This window comes from Ceratosolen solmsi, unplaced genomic scaffold, assembly GCF_000503995.2.
Source record: "Ceratosolen solmsi marchali unplaced genomic scaffold, CerSol_1.0 scaffold35, whole genome shotgun sequence".
Taxonomy (NCBI): Eukaryota; Metazoa; Arthropoda; class Insecta; order Hymenoptera; family Agaonidae; genus Ceratosolen; species Ceratosolen solmsi.
Genome location: NW_011948423.1, coordinates 7,880,431 through 7,897,125, shown reverse-complemented (window position 1 = coordinate 7,897,125; position 16,695 = coordinate 7,880,431). Strand labels below are relative to the sequence as shown.

Genomic DNA, 16,695 nt, shown 5'->3' with positions numbered 1-16,695 from the left:
TCTCTCTCTCTCTCTCTCAACATGTCATATCTATCTCTATTACGCGTACACGCGCACGCATTCGCTCACATTCGCACAGACAGGCGCACAATCATATACATAAGCATGCATGCGCGCGAGTACTTCGTATCATCGACTCGCCTAATCATTTATCTCATCCTATGATAAAGATAAATTCACCTCTTGCCAATAACCCAACAGAATATTCAATATGTGTCAAGGAAGTTTAATACGATCAAACTGACTCTTGTTTTCGATAATAATCGACTTTTATTTATCCAAGAGGCAGCGACACTTAGTCTTTAGAATGGAATGTTGATGTATTTATTCGCGACGGGCCGAGGGAGTTAGACCTCGAAAAAAATAACCCTACAGGAAAAGGCATTTTCCGTTGCAATTTCCATTGTTAATTTATTTACGGCTCGTATACGTACTCAAAGAATAAAATTAAAGAATGCGTGGACTATATTATATTGTACGAATGTGATGAGGCGAAAGGAGAAAGAACGTAAAAAACTTAAAAAACGTAAATAAGGTAAAAAAGGTAAAAATGGTAAAAATGGTAAAAATGGTAAAAATGGTAAAAAAGTATAGCGATGAACGGCGAGATTTTCATGTACCGTAATGATACTTGCAGACTATTGGCTAAGCCCCTGATGTTACAGACTTTATCGCGCCTTCTGTACAACAAAAAGCACGCACCTTTTATGTTCCCCGTCGAGAACTCATCCTTATAAAGACAAAACGATGAAAAAAGTACATAAAGACGAAAAATAGAGAAGAAGGCAGAAGAAGTAATTTGTAATCGCTGTACAGATACATAGAATGCGCATATACGAGCACACGAATGGGGTCTCGCTCTTGTATAAAAATATTGTAAAAATTATACATACGTGTTAACTGCAGCTTGTGTACTATATCTCGAAGAATTCGAATAAATGGTCAACACAATTACAATAGACAGCTGATATGCACTCATTCTAATGTTTTCCACCCCTGGTCCATTAGGAGCGCTCGCTTGCCCCCGTTCTATATCACCAGCTTCTTTCCACTTTGCTCTTTTTCCTGATCTCGACTCCTCTCTATCCTTCAGTCCCTCCCCACCCCGGGCTCCCCGCTCTCGCCGAGTTTTCTGCCACAATGACTTTTTCGCCGAGTCCTGAAAAGCTATGGTTCTCATGCTCGATTGATTTCTCACTGCGCGTCTCTTGATTAAATCTTCCCTGGATTGGAAATATCCGAAGGGGCCTCCTCGAGGCTACTTTGCGACTAAGCTTAGCCCTAATCAGCTGCGGACAAAGCCTATTCATCCAATCTCTTTTTCTTCTTCTCTCTCTCTCTCTCTCTCTCTCTCTCTCTCTCTCTCTCTCTCTCCTTCCCTCCTATCTCCACCATTTCTCACCCGTATTATTTAAAAAAAATTCAACCATCATTTTTATATACTTTACTTTTAGCAAATTTTTTTCATTAGCTTTCCCATGAAATAAAAACACTTTTTAAGAATATTTTTATTTAATAGGGAAATGTCTTCAACCATTTGTTATTTTACCAATTACTATTAATATTTGTTTCATATAAATTGCCTGTCAATTAAGATTAGTTAAACAGATGTTTTTATCTTACCAAGCCTAAATAATATCTAATTGTGGATAATTAATTTTCGACTCATTTTATTTTTAATTATGTATTTTTTCAACATTTATTAAAGAATTATTATCTTAAACGCTTACGCACACACACACACACACATATATATATATATATATATATATATATATATATATATAAATGAAATAATATTTTAAATAAAAAATACAGAGTATTTTATTAAATATCAAAAGAAAAACAATGATAGATTCATTATAAAAATTATTTTGAATTTTTATTATTTTTAATATGTGTATAATTTGTTTAATTGTACATTTATTTTATTTACTTATTTTCATTTAACATCGCACTTTCAATGTATACTGCAGTGGAACCGATACCGACACCAATAAACATGTAAGTACAATATACTTTCTAAATAAATGAAATGAAATGCAGATATTATATAATGCTTTTGGATAGAGTTACACGACAAATAATTATAGTTAAATAAAAAATGGACAATATTTTTGATGCAATTATTAAATCGTTGCAAGTATTCGATTGTCAACAAGTGTTATTAATAGCCCGGTAATTAATTTTTTCTGAATAGTGAAAATATAAGTTAATGTAGGGGCTTGAAAATCCAAATTGCTGCCGAATGACGTAAGTTGGAAAATTAATTGAAAGATATGAATTATAAAGTTTGCGAAACATTGATAGAGAACGCACTTGCTTCGAGAATATAAATGTAGTCATTGTAATTAAAAGAACGACAACGACAATAACGACAACGACAACATTTTGATGCAATGGCAATAGTAGTAGTAGTAGTAGTAGTAGTAGTAGTAGTAGTAGTAGTAGTAGCATTAGTAATAGTAGTAGTAGTAGTAGCAGCAGTAGTAGTAGTAGTAGCATTAGTAGTAGTAGTAGTAGTAGTAGTAGCAGTAGTAGTAATAATAATAATAATCATAATGATAATAAAATGAATAATTAAAGGATGTGGAAGAGAAGAGACGGAGAATGGAAACGAGGGAATGAGCCGGATAAGAAGAAGTCGGTATTCAGGAGCGAAAAGTGTCGGTACGGCGATCGTTAATTTTGTAATGTGCTCGGTCGGTCTGTTTGCTAACGACTATACTCGAAAGCTCGACACGGCATCAATTTACTAAACAGTAGATTAATTTAATAAAGGGTCTTCTGCAAGCTGGGGTGTGGGCTCCGTTGCCGGCAAAGAGCTGCAAGTGGGGGAAATGATCGAACGCGCCGCAGAGAGAAGGGAGAAACAATTTGAGCTATAGGTGGAGGAGGAGTGGCCGCGTCCTGACCCCATCTTTACTCGCACTCGCTCCTACTACTATACATTTAGCTAACAGGCTGTTATGATTAAGTTTACGCGGGAGGCAAATCCCTGACTGTCGCATCCATATCCAGATTTTCCGCTCCCCCTTTGCACTTCTTTTTCGACTCTCCTTAGGTGCTCCTGCCTATCCCCCCTCTCCCTCGACTTCCCCCCTCCCCCCTCACCCTATCATAATCCCCCATCCCACCTATACCCATCATCGTAGTCCGTCACCTTCCGATATCCCGGTATCGTTCCACACCCCACCCCCTCCGGTCCTCCCGTCATCATCGCCGTCGCCGTCGCCGCCGTCGCCACCATCGCCACCACCACCTACAGCGGCACTCGGGCGGGACGCTCGCGATAAATCAACCCCGTGTCGCCCGTCTCGCTTCTACAATACGCGAAGGGTGGTGGGGGGATGGGGTGAGGACTCGCGACGCGTCCTCGAATTTTTCCACATAAAGTGCCCGAACGCCCAAATACGCGCCACCTACGGCTACGGCTACGGCTCCGCGCCACTAAATCCTGTCCGCTCCCGCCCTCGTCACTCGTAAAAACGTCGCTGTCTATCGGATGGGATCGAACACCGCGGATAAACTGCAGCAAGCGAACACTGGTACACGCAGCCTTTGTATCGACGCTCGCGAGTACTCCCCAAATACACTCCTCGGCCTTCGCTTACGACTCTCTCGCGCAATACCAGCAGTCTCCGAGATAATTTAATTTCCGGCTTTTTATGTGCCGTCGAGGAAAGGGCGGCCGCCGTCGCCGCCGCCACCGCCGCCGCCGCCGCCGCCGCCGCCGCCGCCGCCGCCGCCGCCTTCGTCGCAGTCGTCGCTCTCGGAACCCCTCGGCTGCCCACCCAGTAGTCGCAACCCCTCGCCCGACTTCGCGCGCGACTGCCAACTTTTTTCATATTCCAATTAGGATATTTTTCATTGATTTAAAGCCCCGCGCGAAAGCAGGTATTAACGCCTCGGCCGGGCTCGATAAATTTCTCGGGGCGTCGATATTGCCCCGTGAATATATTATACCCTTCCTCTCCGCCCCTACGGCTGTCACTCCTCGATGTCGGCCCGAGGTGCTTAGTGCCGGGGTGCGATTCAACTTTTTTCTTCGGCCGCTAGTCCGCGCCGGCTAAATAACGGCCGAACTAAGTACCATCACTCCCCCCCCCCTATTCCCACACCCCCCCCCTCCCCCGGCCACTAAGCTCCGCTGCTAAATAGCCGACTGCCGGGAGAATGCCTAACTTTACGAGTTACGCAAACTCTCGTAATATTAATCACGCTACTCATCTGAAATCACCGCCACCTCGGCAGCGGCGGCTCCTCGCGTAAGGCGGCGGCGTCGCGCGCTGAAGCTCATAAAAAGCGCCCGTTCCTCCCTCTATTTACGACTGCTTTTTCTCGGCTCCCGCAAAAAGTCGGGATAAAGTGGATGGTGCGGAGGGGGCTGTTACCGCTTCGGTCCGTGACGTTTAATTGCCGTGGGAGGGAATGGGTTGTTCGCTGGCTCTCGCGCCCATCGTCGAAGAACCGTTCTCGGGATAAGATCTGGGACGCGGGCCCGTTTTAATCGGAGCTGTGGCACCGACGTCGGGGACACGCGACGCATCGTCGCGTGGCACGTGCCCCGAGGCTTTTATCTACGTCGGAGCTCCCCCGAGTCGGCATAAAGGCGAATCGAGCCGCAAACCGACAATGACGACTTTACACGCGCCCGACGGATTCGAGTCACAAGCGAGAGCCACCAAGTGCACGGACGTAGACTAGGTAAGCCTGATTTATTGCCCGAACACGCCTCGATCTTGTTCGCCCCCTTGTTCGGCCAGCCTCCCGACTAAGCTTTCGCACACTCGACCTATCACTCCGCTTACACTTGGCCGTTACACTTGATTTACATGCTCGTCTTCTGCCTTTTATTCATCGCGTCATTTAACACGTTCATCTCTCTCGTAATTACTTGGCTCGTTCGTTCTTCTCGCATTACCTGCACGACAACCTGCGATCTACCGAGGTCCCATTAACTTATTACGCATTTGCGCGTCAATTTGCGCTTCCTTAACCGATTTGGCAATTCCTCGTTGAGAGCACCGAGGCCTATAGTAATATAGTCGAGGCGCCGTTTTATCATTACGTTGAGCGTAATTTTACCCTCCAGTTGCTTCAATCGGCATTATCGAGCGCATATTACGAGGCGACTATTATGATGGAAGCTCGATGGAAGCTGTATGGAAGCTAATGATTCGTCGGAAACTTAAACTTTGGATGATAAAGATTTTTGTTTGATTTAACAAACGTGCGCGACATTCATTAACTTACATCGTGCTCCAAATTTACCGCATATCTACGTGCATCAAAGCAACTTAAATTACATAAAGTAATTTGAAATCGTTAAGCCATACTAACTAGCCAAGCTCTTCGATATATTGTGAAGATCTGATTGTGATATATGGATAATGGTCGTACAATATTTTTTAAACTGATTTTCATTGACTTTTACAATTGGGTTAGTCGGTGGGTTGGCCGAGCAAACTTGGTGCAAGCTTCCTTTCGATCAATAAATAAAATTTTACTAAACATTTACGCATATACACGTTTAAATAAGGAATTTCATGCTGGATTGCGCTACGTTCATTAAATTGTAGTGTATCGAGAGCTGAATCGTTAGAATGATAAACCGATCCCCTCGTAGCCAATACAGACAGCGACTATGACAGAGGGAGGGCTTATACAAATGCATAATATTAAATGGATATTCGATAGTGATAATAAAATGCACGGCGAATGCACTCGACATGCTGTATTAGCACGACATTATAAATTGCCCGTTTCTATCGAAAAATCCCGCACGAAAAAGCGAATACGGAGCTTAAAAGAATATCCACTCGAGCGATGGCACTACTTGCTAAGCAAAAATTCGAGCCAGAAAAGTGTTTTGCATGATTAAACGAGTGCCTTAAAGTGGCCTCGTTCTTTGACAAGCGAGAACTGATGGGCGAAGATGGGCGAAGATGGGCGAAAAACACGATGACGACAACGGGTGAAAGCATCACACATTACGTTCGTAGTGGCATCTCCCAGGGAAGCGTAATCTAATAAGCGAAGGCGCGACAACTAAAGCGAAAGAGAAGCCAACATTAACGAAAATTTACTTTAACTCCGCTCATTGTAAGCCGACGTATCCGCAGTGCACTTAACGGCGGTTACCTCCCAAAGTACCCCAATAACTTTGCGTTAGCTACCAACGCTGACCCCACTATACCCTCCTTCTCTCGCGATGTTAAACAAATGCGACGCCGCGACTTTCCTTCCACTCTTGCTCCTTTGCCGGGATAACGTATGCGTTCAATTACCACGACTTCTTTGCCACTCTCCTTATCCACACGCACGGCTAAACGAAAGCTGCCACACCCGCATGTAAATGCGCATTGTTCCATTCCCCATAAGACTCCGAGCTATATCGCTCGCCCTACTCGTGATTTACCGGGCTTAATTTTTCGAAAACTCGCATCGCTTCGACGACTCGCTCCCAATACCCAAGACTCGTTGGCGGCTAAATATATTGTCACGCCTGGTTTACTTCGACTACGGAATGATAACAAGCATACGCGCCATTACCAAATTTCTACTAAGACAAAGGCTCTTATTACGTTTATCCAATTCTTTCGTTGCGACATTTTAAGACTTTCGATGCCAAAGACAAGGATAAGACGGTCGCGGCTATTCTATCATTGAGCCTTCACATTATATTCGTAAGCTATGATTAATTTATCTTTGAATGAACTATCGATTTTAGATCAAAAACATTAAAAGAAGAAGAAGAAGAAGAAGAAGAAGAAGAAGAAGAAGAAGCAGAAGAAAAAGAAGAAAAAGAATTTACATTGTTAATGATTATAGGAATATTATCAAGCTCTTTACTCTACTTCAAATGCATAATTCAAATACGAATTCAATGACAATCCGATTGTGTAACAATACGATATGAGAAATATGATTTGATAAGAAAAAAATTTGATGAATTGTCGCCAAGTTTTAAAAAATGTTAATATTATTATACACAATATCAATCTTCATTGCGTGAATTGTCGGATATATGAGAAACATCAATTAATGGCTCAAATTAAAAAAACATTTTGATTTATAAAAAACAGATTTAGCCTTCGTAGTGAAATACTATGCGCCATTTTATAATGATAGCTTATGTAAATAAAAATTACGTTACACAAATGTACAAATAATATGCTCGCAGAGTATAACTGTCGTAAACTTTAAGTATATCCTAATAAATACTAGTAAATTTAAAAGTAATTTATACAACAATTTTTGTTCTTTTCACAACGATTTATTTTTCCTCATTAGACTTCAGTATTTGTTAAAATCAATATATTTATAAAAAAGACTTTTTATTTTTTATTTTTATTTTTTTTTTCCTCTTTTTCCTTTTTTTTTTTTTTTTTTTTTTTTTTTTTTTTTTTTTTAATGTCCTTGATTATACAAAATAATATTTTATACTTTGCCTAGAATTATTGATGTTCCAAATACTTCCAAAACTGATATTACGATTACCTCTAATTCCTATAAATCATAACGTACATAAGTACAATACAACCTTTTGTATGGCGAAAAAATTTTATTACATGAACAAATACAGGCATGATAAAGCTATTTATTTTTACTGCGAATACTGTAATTGAACAAACCGCTGATTTGAAATATAAATTAAGAAAATTTATTGTTATATTAACATCCGTCGGTTTATATTAATAACCATCAAATGAAATTTTGTTGATGAACGGCTGGTAAAAAAATGAATTTTAAAGCCCACACAACATATTATATTTTACACTAATCCATTAATTGATTTTAGTCATTATGATTTGGAAAAATCTTATTAATGTCATTTGAAATAATGAAACCAATTTTAATTTCCAAATATACATAATAAATACAAGTCAAATAATAATATTATTTCACGGTAATTTAATATTTTCATATAACTACCACGAGCCATTCGTAATTGCGTTTTTAATTTCTCATACCAGTAATAACGTAATTTCAAATATCGGATCTCACAATTATTTCAATTATATTTTTAGTACTATAATTATAATAAAAATTGTCTTCCAGAAGTACATAGAATTTATCGATAATAGTAATACCATTAAATGATAACTACCGTACCATTTTACCATTAATAATATTAAGTCGATTATAGCCGCAAATATATGGATGGAAATATATACTAATAAAGAATATTTTTTACTTAAAAATAAGCCGTAAAAGAGCAATACAAATTAATAAAAATACAACACATTGTTAAAACACACGATTAAATATAGTTATAAAAGTCAATATTTTCAAAATGAAAATGTAAAAAATAAATTTTAATAAATATATAAATTGATGAGGGAATTGGAATAATTACTTTAGGCTTTCAAGAAATGTCTAAATTATTATGCAATCTATACAATATAAGATATAATTATTATATTCTATACTATTTATAATGCCAATAGTTAAAATATATAATTAATAAACTTGCAGATATTAAAACAGAATTTTCGCGATATTTAAATTTAAATTGTATAATGAAAGTTTTCAAAACTTGTTCGTATTTTTGCAACTTAACATATGAATTAACTTACATTAAAATATAAATATTTGTTAGCATTATTACTGCGTATAATTCCATTACATCAAGTTTTAATATCAACATTATACTAAACGTGTTTTTTTTTTTTTGTTTTTCTTTACTTCGGCTTCTATTAAACACATTGTAAACTAAGCATTTAAAATATTAAAAATTGTCGAGTACATTCATAATCGGAAACATGATGTCGCGTTCGTTAATGGAAAAAATTTTAAGATCAATATATACTGATTCTGATATCAAATCTTGCTAGAAGTTTATCTTATTTAATCTGCTATTGATCAATATAGTTTTTATTTATCATAATGTTGTAAATACCTTGAAAACATACTTTTTAATATGACCTTTAATAAATAATTTTCTTCAATAAACATCATATTACAAATCTTAACTGTGTTATTACTTATTGTAGTATTGACAAAAAAAAAAAAAAAAGTTTATACGGCTTTATTTATTGAATTCATGAGTTGCTTTAACGGCACAATATTTTTTACTCAAAAGGCCGAAACTACGATTGGTGAATAAATTGGTAAATAAATTGCCATTCCATAAATCTGAGGATATTTTTATTGATTTACATAATTTACATAAAATCATAAAGTATTTTTTGTTTCTTTTTATATTTTTTATTTTTAGCCATCATTTACATTGTTGTTTATACTCTTTCATAAAATGATTTTAAAGTATAGTAGCAGAAAAATTGATAAAACCAATATGAACTAAATACTTTAATTGAACTTCATTTCATACGATTTCAATTATTTTTAATTTGATAAGATTTATTAAAATCATCAAATTTTTTTTTATTAGACCGTATATATTAAAATATAATTTATAACTATCTGTGTTGGAATTATATGGAATCGTAAACGTTTTGCTTACTTTTTAATCAACAATATTTGTATAATACAAATTTGTAAAAATAGTCAACGATATTGAATCAAATAAAAATCAACCTAAATTAAAATAACGATTGAAAATAATTTAATAATAATAATGATGAATATAACCCACCTAAAAGCAAGTTCGACTATTAATAATAAATTCTTCAATAATATTAATGAATCGTTTTTTAACTTACAATTATTATCATTTTACATTATTATTCCTGTCTAGTTATATTCTGCTTCATGGTATTTCAATCGAAATTTTAACCGAATCTTATTAAAATACTTTTTCTACACTTAAATTACATGTTCTTAAATAGCAGAATATTTATAGTACATTTTTTAAAGTCTTTTTTATTACATAACATTGTACTTTTAAATTTTTATATTTTCCGATTTAATAATAGAAAATAAATTTATAAATGTTATTTATGTTAATAATATACATAATAATATTAAACATAAAATATTAAAATAAGTAATTGCATGATTATTTAAATACAATTTTTGTTTCAACGAAGTATCTATTTATTTATTTCCTTCGAATTTTAATTTCACTTATATCATTTTGACAATATTTCATCAAATTTATCTTGCCTTCAAAATTTCGTAGTGTCAATAATCAATGTTATTGATGCTAGAGCACTTAGTGAAACAAAACATTAAATTTCGTATATCAATTAGAATAAATTTTCATAATCATTAGAATTTATACTTTTTATACGATATTTATGAACAATGATTACCACCAGTTTCCTACAATTTTATTCATTTTTATATTAAATTTTTTAATAAAATAAAAATAAAAATGAAATATCTATCTTTATCTGACGTTTTTACTACTTAATGCAAAACGTCGACATAAGAAATATATAGAATTTTACGATTATGTTTTTGTTCAATAATACCATATAAATTTAATCGTAATTTCATGTTAGATAACTTTAGATACACAGATTTTAATCGCGTAAAAGCTGGCCAAATAATGAAAAACAATTTTACGTTATTATTATTAAGCGTAATTTAAAAATGGTTAATAATACTATATAAGTAATATTGGATTACATATCGAAAATTCTTTATTGATAATGCGCATAAAATTTTCTATTACAAATTATAGAATTATATGTTTTAAAAACGACATCAAATTTATTGAAATTTAAGTTTATAGGCTATAAAATTGAATTAAACTTTATTTGTTAATTAATCATTTAACTGTTTATATCTTTTTAATTAATAACATTTATAATAATTATTTTATACTAATATTAACAATACTATTATATTAAGATAACAAAAATTTTAAATATAAATAAAATTTACAGTAATAGCGAATTTTAGTTATCTTTGTTTAATCATATTTCTGGCTATGTCTCGAATATATTTTTTTTTTAATATATAATAATTCATAATTTATTTATAAAGTAAGAAAATGTTAAGAAAATTTAAATTTCAGATATAATATTAGTTTTCGTTAACTACAAATAAATAAACTATATTTCATTATTATTTACATGAAGAATCGTGTTAGGTAAATAAATGGCCTATAAGATCATAGATTAATGATTTAATTTATTACTTAAATTTACTTTTTCAATAAAAAATATCGAAACATATAATTAGAATTTAAAATCAAATTCTTAATATGATTCTGATAACTATAATTGCAGCTGATTTTTAATTTTATTCTTTAAATTGTAATTACTTTTTCCAGCAAAATAAAGAAATTTTTCTAACATTTTAATGTTAATAAATCGATTTGGATGATTATTCACACATGTGATCGTACTTTTTATAAAATTATAACAATTGTATAGTTTGGCGATTTGATAACAAAAAAAAAAAAAAAAAAAAAAAATTAGGCAAAAAACATTTGTTTTGAATACTTGTATACATATTATAATTTAAAAAATTTTATGTAAATAGATTTAATAAGATTTTTTTATGATGTAAGTTTACAACCAAATAGTTACGTTAAACTTGAAAAACAATTTTCTAAATGAATTTTTAAAAGTCGTTGTACGTGATAAAAATTTTTGTTAAATTCATTTGAAATTTTTGAAGAATCCTTAATTTAGAGATTTGATATTGTACATAATTTTATAAATAATACTTTATGTAAAATTTTCTAGAGCTGTTCCTTATTTTTTAACGTTTCACTCTATCACAAAATTGCATTTATTTTAAAAAATTTTTTTTAAAAAAGTTCAATCTTTATATTATTCGTATAGTGTTATTATACATCTTTAACAACCGCCACAATGCCAGTAATGCAATTTCAATTTATTCTTTATTTCTATTATAGTATATAAATAGTTATAAAGTTTCGATTCGACACTTGAGAGTGTGTAAAATGAAATATTGGCAATTATATATTTTGTTTAAATATATTATTAAAATAAAATTTAATTGGTTGTAAGATATAATAAATTGCATTAATTTTGCGTATAGTCAAAAAATGTATCAATTCCACTATTCTCTTATGTATATGCGCATGCAAATGTGCATACACACCCACATGGATACACAAGAGAATAATTACTTAACTAAATTAAATACTTAACCAAACATTCTTGTGCGAGAAATTCTTGTTCTCTCGCGTGTTGTTTTCATATGAAGTGTAAGTACAAACACATTACTTTTAACCTACTTTAGCTAGCTTTGATTGAAATTTACTATAGCTATATAATCTATTTGAGTTCTGATGTCTAAAAAATCTCCACCAAAAGTCTTAAATTTGAAATGTCTTTGTAGTAATGGATGTAAAGAAGTATTTTGGCCATTAAAATTGATTAATGATTATGAAATTATGAAGGCACCAGTTAGACTGGATATAGTACCAATGCTTCATCTAATCATTATTCATCTAATCAGATCATCAAAACTATAATAAATTTTTGTATACAATTCGACGTCTACATATATGCTTGGAATGTCATTATTTTACACGATTGAAGTCCGTTCCCATTATTTATAATCATTTATCATAATAATTCAAAGCACAAATCGTCAATAGTTTGGATTTATACAGAGTATTGTATTATCATCGTCAAATATTATTATGTGGCTTAAAAATTCCGACACTAAAACATAACAAATTTTCTCTCGTCGAATGGCGAATAAAACAATATGCAATTTGTTAATTACAAAAAATAATGGAAATATATAATATATTATAAATATAAAATGCCATGGAAATTTCTACAACATGCTTTGTCTATTTTAGATTATTAAAAATAAGCTCTGTGGATCGAATTTGATTTGAAAACGAATTATATCTTTTTCAGTAAATTTATATTATATAGTAATAATAATATTATGGTAATCCTTTCTTATCGATATCATTTCATGCAATATAAATATAATTATTATGCTAAATAATTTTTTTTCAAATAACTTTTTCAGCATACTCGATATGTAACTTATTTATACTGCAATCAGACGCTCGCTCGTATCGTTTGATAATCTGAAAATTAATTAACATAAACATAACAATCATATTAACTATCTATTCCGATAATTAAATAATTGAATGTCATCATTATTAATATTATTATTATTAATATTATAAATATGTAAGTGATCATTTTCAATATAGAATAATATTTTTAATAATAGAATAATTTTACATATAAGAAAAATCATTAATTAGTTTGTAGTTAAAATGACTAATAGTAAAAATTTAGTATTTAATATGCCTCATACAATAATTATATTGATAAATAGACGTACATAAAATTGTTTATTATTTTATAATCTAATACGTTATATTTATCAATCTAATAGACTGATATCCGAATTAAAATATTTAATTCCAATAATTAATAATATAAAAATTAGATTATTAATAATTAAATTTGTTTTAAATGTGTAATTTTTAAATCGCTGTATTTCTACATGAAAATAAAGATAATAAAACATGGTTATATATAATTGTTATATATAAATATAAATATGGTTAAAATGTATGTAATTGACGTATTATTCCGATTAAATGAAATTATAGATTAAACTCCTAATTTTTTATTTCATATTATTTACTGATTATAGATAAAATTTTAATTAGGATCGTGAATAAAGTTTTATAAAAAATATTAAGTTTTAATTATGTACTCGTTATACTTAAAAAAATCAATATATATATATATATATATATATATATATATATATATATATAGAGAGAGAGAGAGAGAGAGAGAGAGAGAGAGAGAGCGAGAGAGAGAGGGGGGGGGAGTAAAATGCGAAGAGATATATTGATTAAAAAATTTTAAATATAAAATAAGGGTAAGATTAATACCTTCACTCTTGAAAAATTAAGCATTTATTTATTTTACATAAATAAAAAAAAAACAATTTACTTTTAAAGACTAGAGAAGCTATTACAGAATAATTATTTGACTTGTACGTGTACTTTTATTATTTTATTTTTTCTTTCAAATGATTTTTGAATTTTATATTTAAAAAAAAAGTTTCATTCTTGATTACACTTAATTTTATCCAAAAAATCGTATGGATTTTTTTGTTTATTACATTATATCTTTAATGATGTGAACATTTTCAACTAGCCAAATCTCGTAAAATTTTGGTACATTTTTTGGTACAATTAATTATTAGTCATACTTTAAAAAAAATTCATTGACTCATGTAGTGAGCGAAAGCTATTAATTACAAATCATTGAGTAATAACCTTTTTCAAGAATATGCACACGATCAATTTTATAATAATTTTATAATAATTATCAAGTTCTATAGGTAAAATTCAGTGTTGAGATAAAACAGCTAATTATAATGTCAGAAATATAATGGGGAAGATAAAACTAAATATGTTATGAATAGTAACAATGACAAAAAAAAACACAAATTATCGAGCGAATGATTATTTCGTAGATAAATAATAATGGAAAGTTTAATCGGAGGATCTAGAATATAATAATCAGATTTGTTATATCATAAGCCAGTTAGTTATTCGTCTTTCTTCGTTTTTGTCGTTCACTATTATTATAAAAATTATCGAGCTTATGTTAATTATATTTGGATCCGATTGATAAATTTATTAGGAAGACACTAATGAGTTATGAGTGAAAAAAGCTGAGAACTCGTTCACGCTATCACAAAAATTTTGCCACCGTGCTTTGGGTCATTTCTAGAGCTCAAATAGTACGTTATTATAAAAGAAAAAAGATATTTTTGAATATCTTTGATGATTTTCAGTTTAGCTAAGTATATTATTTTTAGTTTCAAATACTTCCTACTTGGTAGTGAAACAATTATTTTAAAATTCTTTCTCCTACAACCATAGTAAATTTTACGTCTTGTATAAAAAATTGTATGTTCGTTAAATTCTATGTATATTGCAATAAAATTATTCAAAAACAATATTCTCTCTGTTAAAAATATGTTTACATCGATTTGTAATGATTTTTAAAAAAAAGAAGATTTTAGTATATAAGCCGTAATTGAAAATCCAGCTTTCGTGCTACTTTGCCGTGATACATAGGTAAATAAATCTTTAATTCAGGATATCTCATTACACATAATAAATATTCATTGCCATACTTAACATTAAGTATAATAATCATACAAATATTGATATATTAACAAATGTATAATTTAAAAAATTCATTAAATTAATAAATGTTAGTATAACCAAAATACCAATTTAAAAATTATAAGTAATTTTAGTACGTACGACTAAGTTCTTGTATAATATATTTATATAAATAATTGTTATTGCGCAACAAAATTAGGGGATTTATTCGAGCAAGCAAACTTGTTTTCTTACTCAAAATATAGTGATTATTTCAAATTCATCAAAGAGATTAATGTAAGAGAAAATTTTATTTAGTTGCAATTACTTTTATTATGATAAAAATATAAAAAATAATTTATAAATTAAACTATTAGAGGAATAAGTATTTAGATTAATATTAATATTAAACTTTCTTGAAGACTTTATTTATAAAATCAAATTTAATGAATTTATGTACAATTTTAGATAAAATATAATTTACTATTAAAATAAATATGACAAATTTCATATTTCCGATGCTACATCTTAATGTTCTACAATTTAAATTAACTAAGAACTTTTACTATAATTCTAATATGCTATTGAAGAAAATTTTTTATTTAACCAATGCTAATGTTAGTTATTCACACGCTCAATTTATTTAATTTACCATATAATAATATCAATACATAACATATTCTTATTATTGACTATGATTTTCAAATCTACTTTTTCGGATTCCACGGTTCGATCTTTGGCTTTACAGTACTATAAGGAACATAAGAAAGTTCAGTTCCACTATAATTTGGAGTATGTTTTATCATCCATTTATATTTTTTTCTGCTCGGATCTTGATGGGGTAATAAGTCCGTCTTGTAATGAAGCCATCCATGCCATTCGGGCGGCACTTGTGAAGCATCATAATTCAAAGAAAGTTGTTCATTATAAACGACCCATCGATTTCGGCCTGCACAATAAATAGAGTATCTTAGTTACACGCACGTTTTGATAATATTTTATGATTAATTTTATCAATATCGCTTAAAGTCGGCAAGCATAAATAACTTACAAACAAAGTTATTATTATTTTCATAGTATTTATTTCCGAATTCATCCTGGCCAACTAATTTCCCAAGTTTGATCGCATCCATTCTAAAATAGAGAAAAATATATTTGTTAAAAATATCTTTATTTCATAATATGACTTAAGTATAACCTAAGATTCTTTATGATAGTTATTAAAGTAATGAGGCAATTTTCGTTGGACAATGAATTATAAAATACCAACCTATGTAATACTTTGATCGAATTGATAATACCACCATTTTGTTTTATTGCCTTTATAAAGTCAGAAATAGTGTGTCCCAAAATTCTTTCCATATCGAAGTCTCTTTAAACTTTTGAGATTTCACTTACACCGCCGCAGAAAGAAACTGCAGCCTAGTGGTTTTAAATTATTTATTTTACACCAGATGGCACTGCATCTCTTAGTCTCCCAGTTTTATCAATATTTCATTTTCATTTTCGTAATATATCATTAGGATGAAGGATTATAATATGCAAATACATGGATCCGAGTGAAAGTATTAAAAACCATCAAATATCATAGAAGATTCATTTCCATATATGACAAGTGTTTGTATGTACCATGAATTATTGGGTGTTCGCTAGATGTCAGCACGTGATGGATTCTAAAGTGGCTGGTTGTAGAC

At 31.1% G+C, this 16,695-nt stretch overlaps 1 protein-coding gene across 1 annotated transcript; it reads right to left on the bottom strand.

The window, feature by feature from the left end:
- Window positions 1-15,628: 15,628 nt before the first annotated feature.
- On the bottom strand, window positions 15,629-16,395 carry ND-B17.2 (NADH dehydrogenase (ubiquinone) B17.2 subunit). The gene is made up of 3 exons (XM_011499706.1): window positions 16,272-16,395; window positions 16,053-16,135; window positions 15,629-15,950 (listed from the first exon to the last, which is right to left on the bottom strand). The coding sequence occupies exons 1-3, from the start codon at window positions 16,361-16,363 to the stop codon at window positions 15,709-15,711; spliced, it is 417 nt and encodes a 138-aa protein (XP_011498008.1). The 5' UTR covers window positions 16,364-16,395; the 3' UTR covers window positions 15,629-15,708.
- Between the last annotated feature and the right edge of the window lie 300 nt (window positions 16,396-16,695).

Excerpts from the sequence above, each read along its gene's own strand:
- ND-B17.2 (XM_011499706.1), bottom strand. The coding sequence starts at position 16,363 with ATGGAAAGAATTTTGGGACACACTATTTCTGACTTTATAAAGGCAATA. Across the intron at positions 16,136-16,271 it reads TCGATCAAAGTATTACATAG|AATGGATGCGATCAAACTTG; the intron begins GTTGGTATTTTA and ends TCTCTATTTTAG. Across the intron at positions 15,951-16,052 it reads AAATAATAATAACTTTGTTT|GCCGAAATCGATGGGTCGTT; the intron begins GTAAGTTATTTA and ends TTTATTGTGCAG.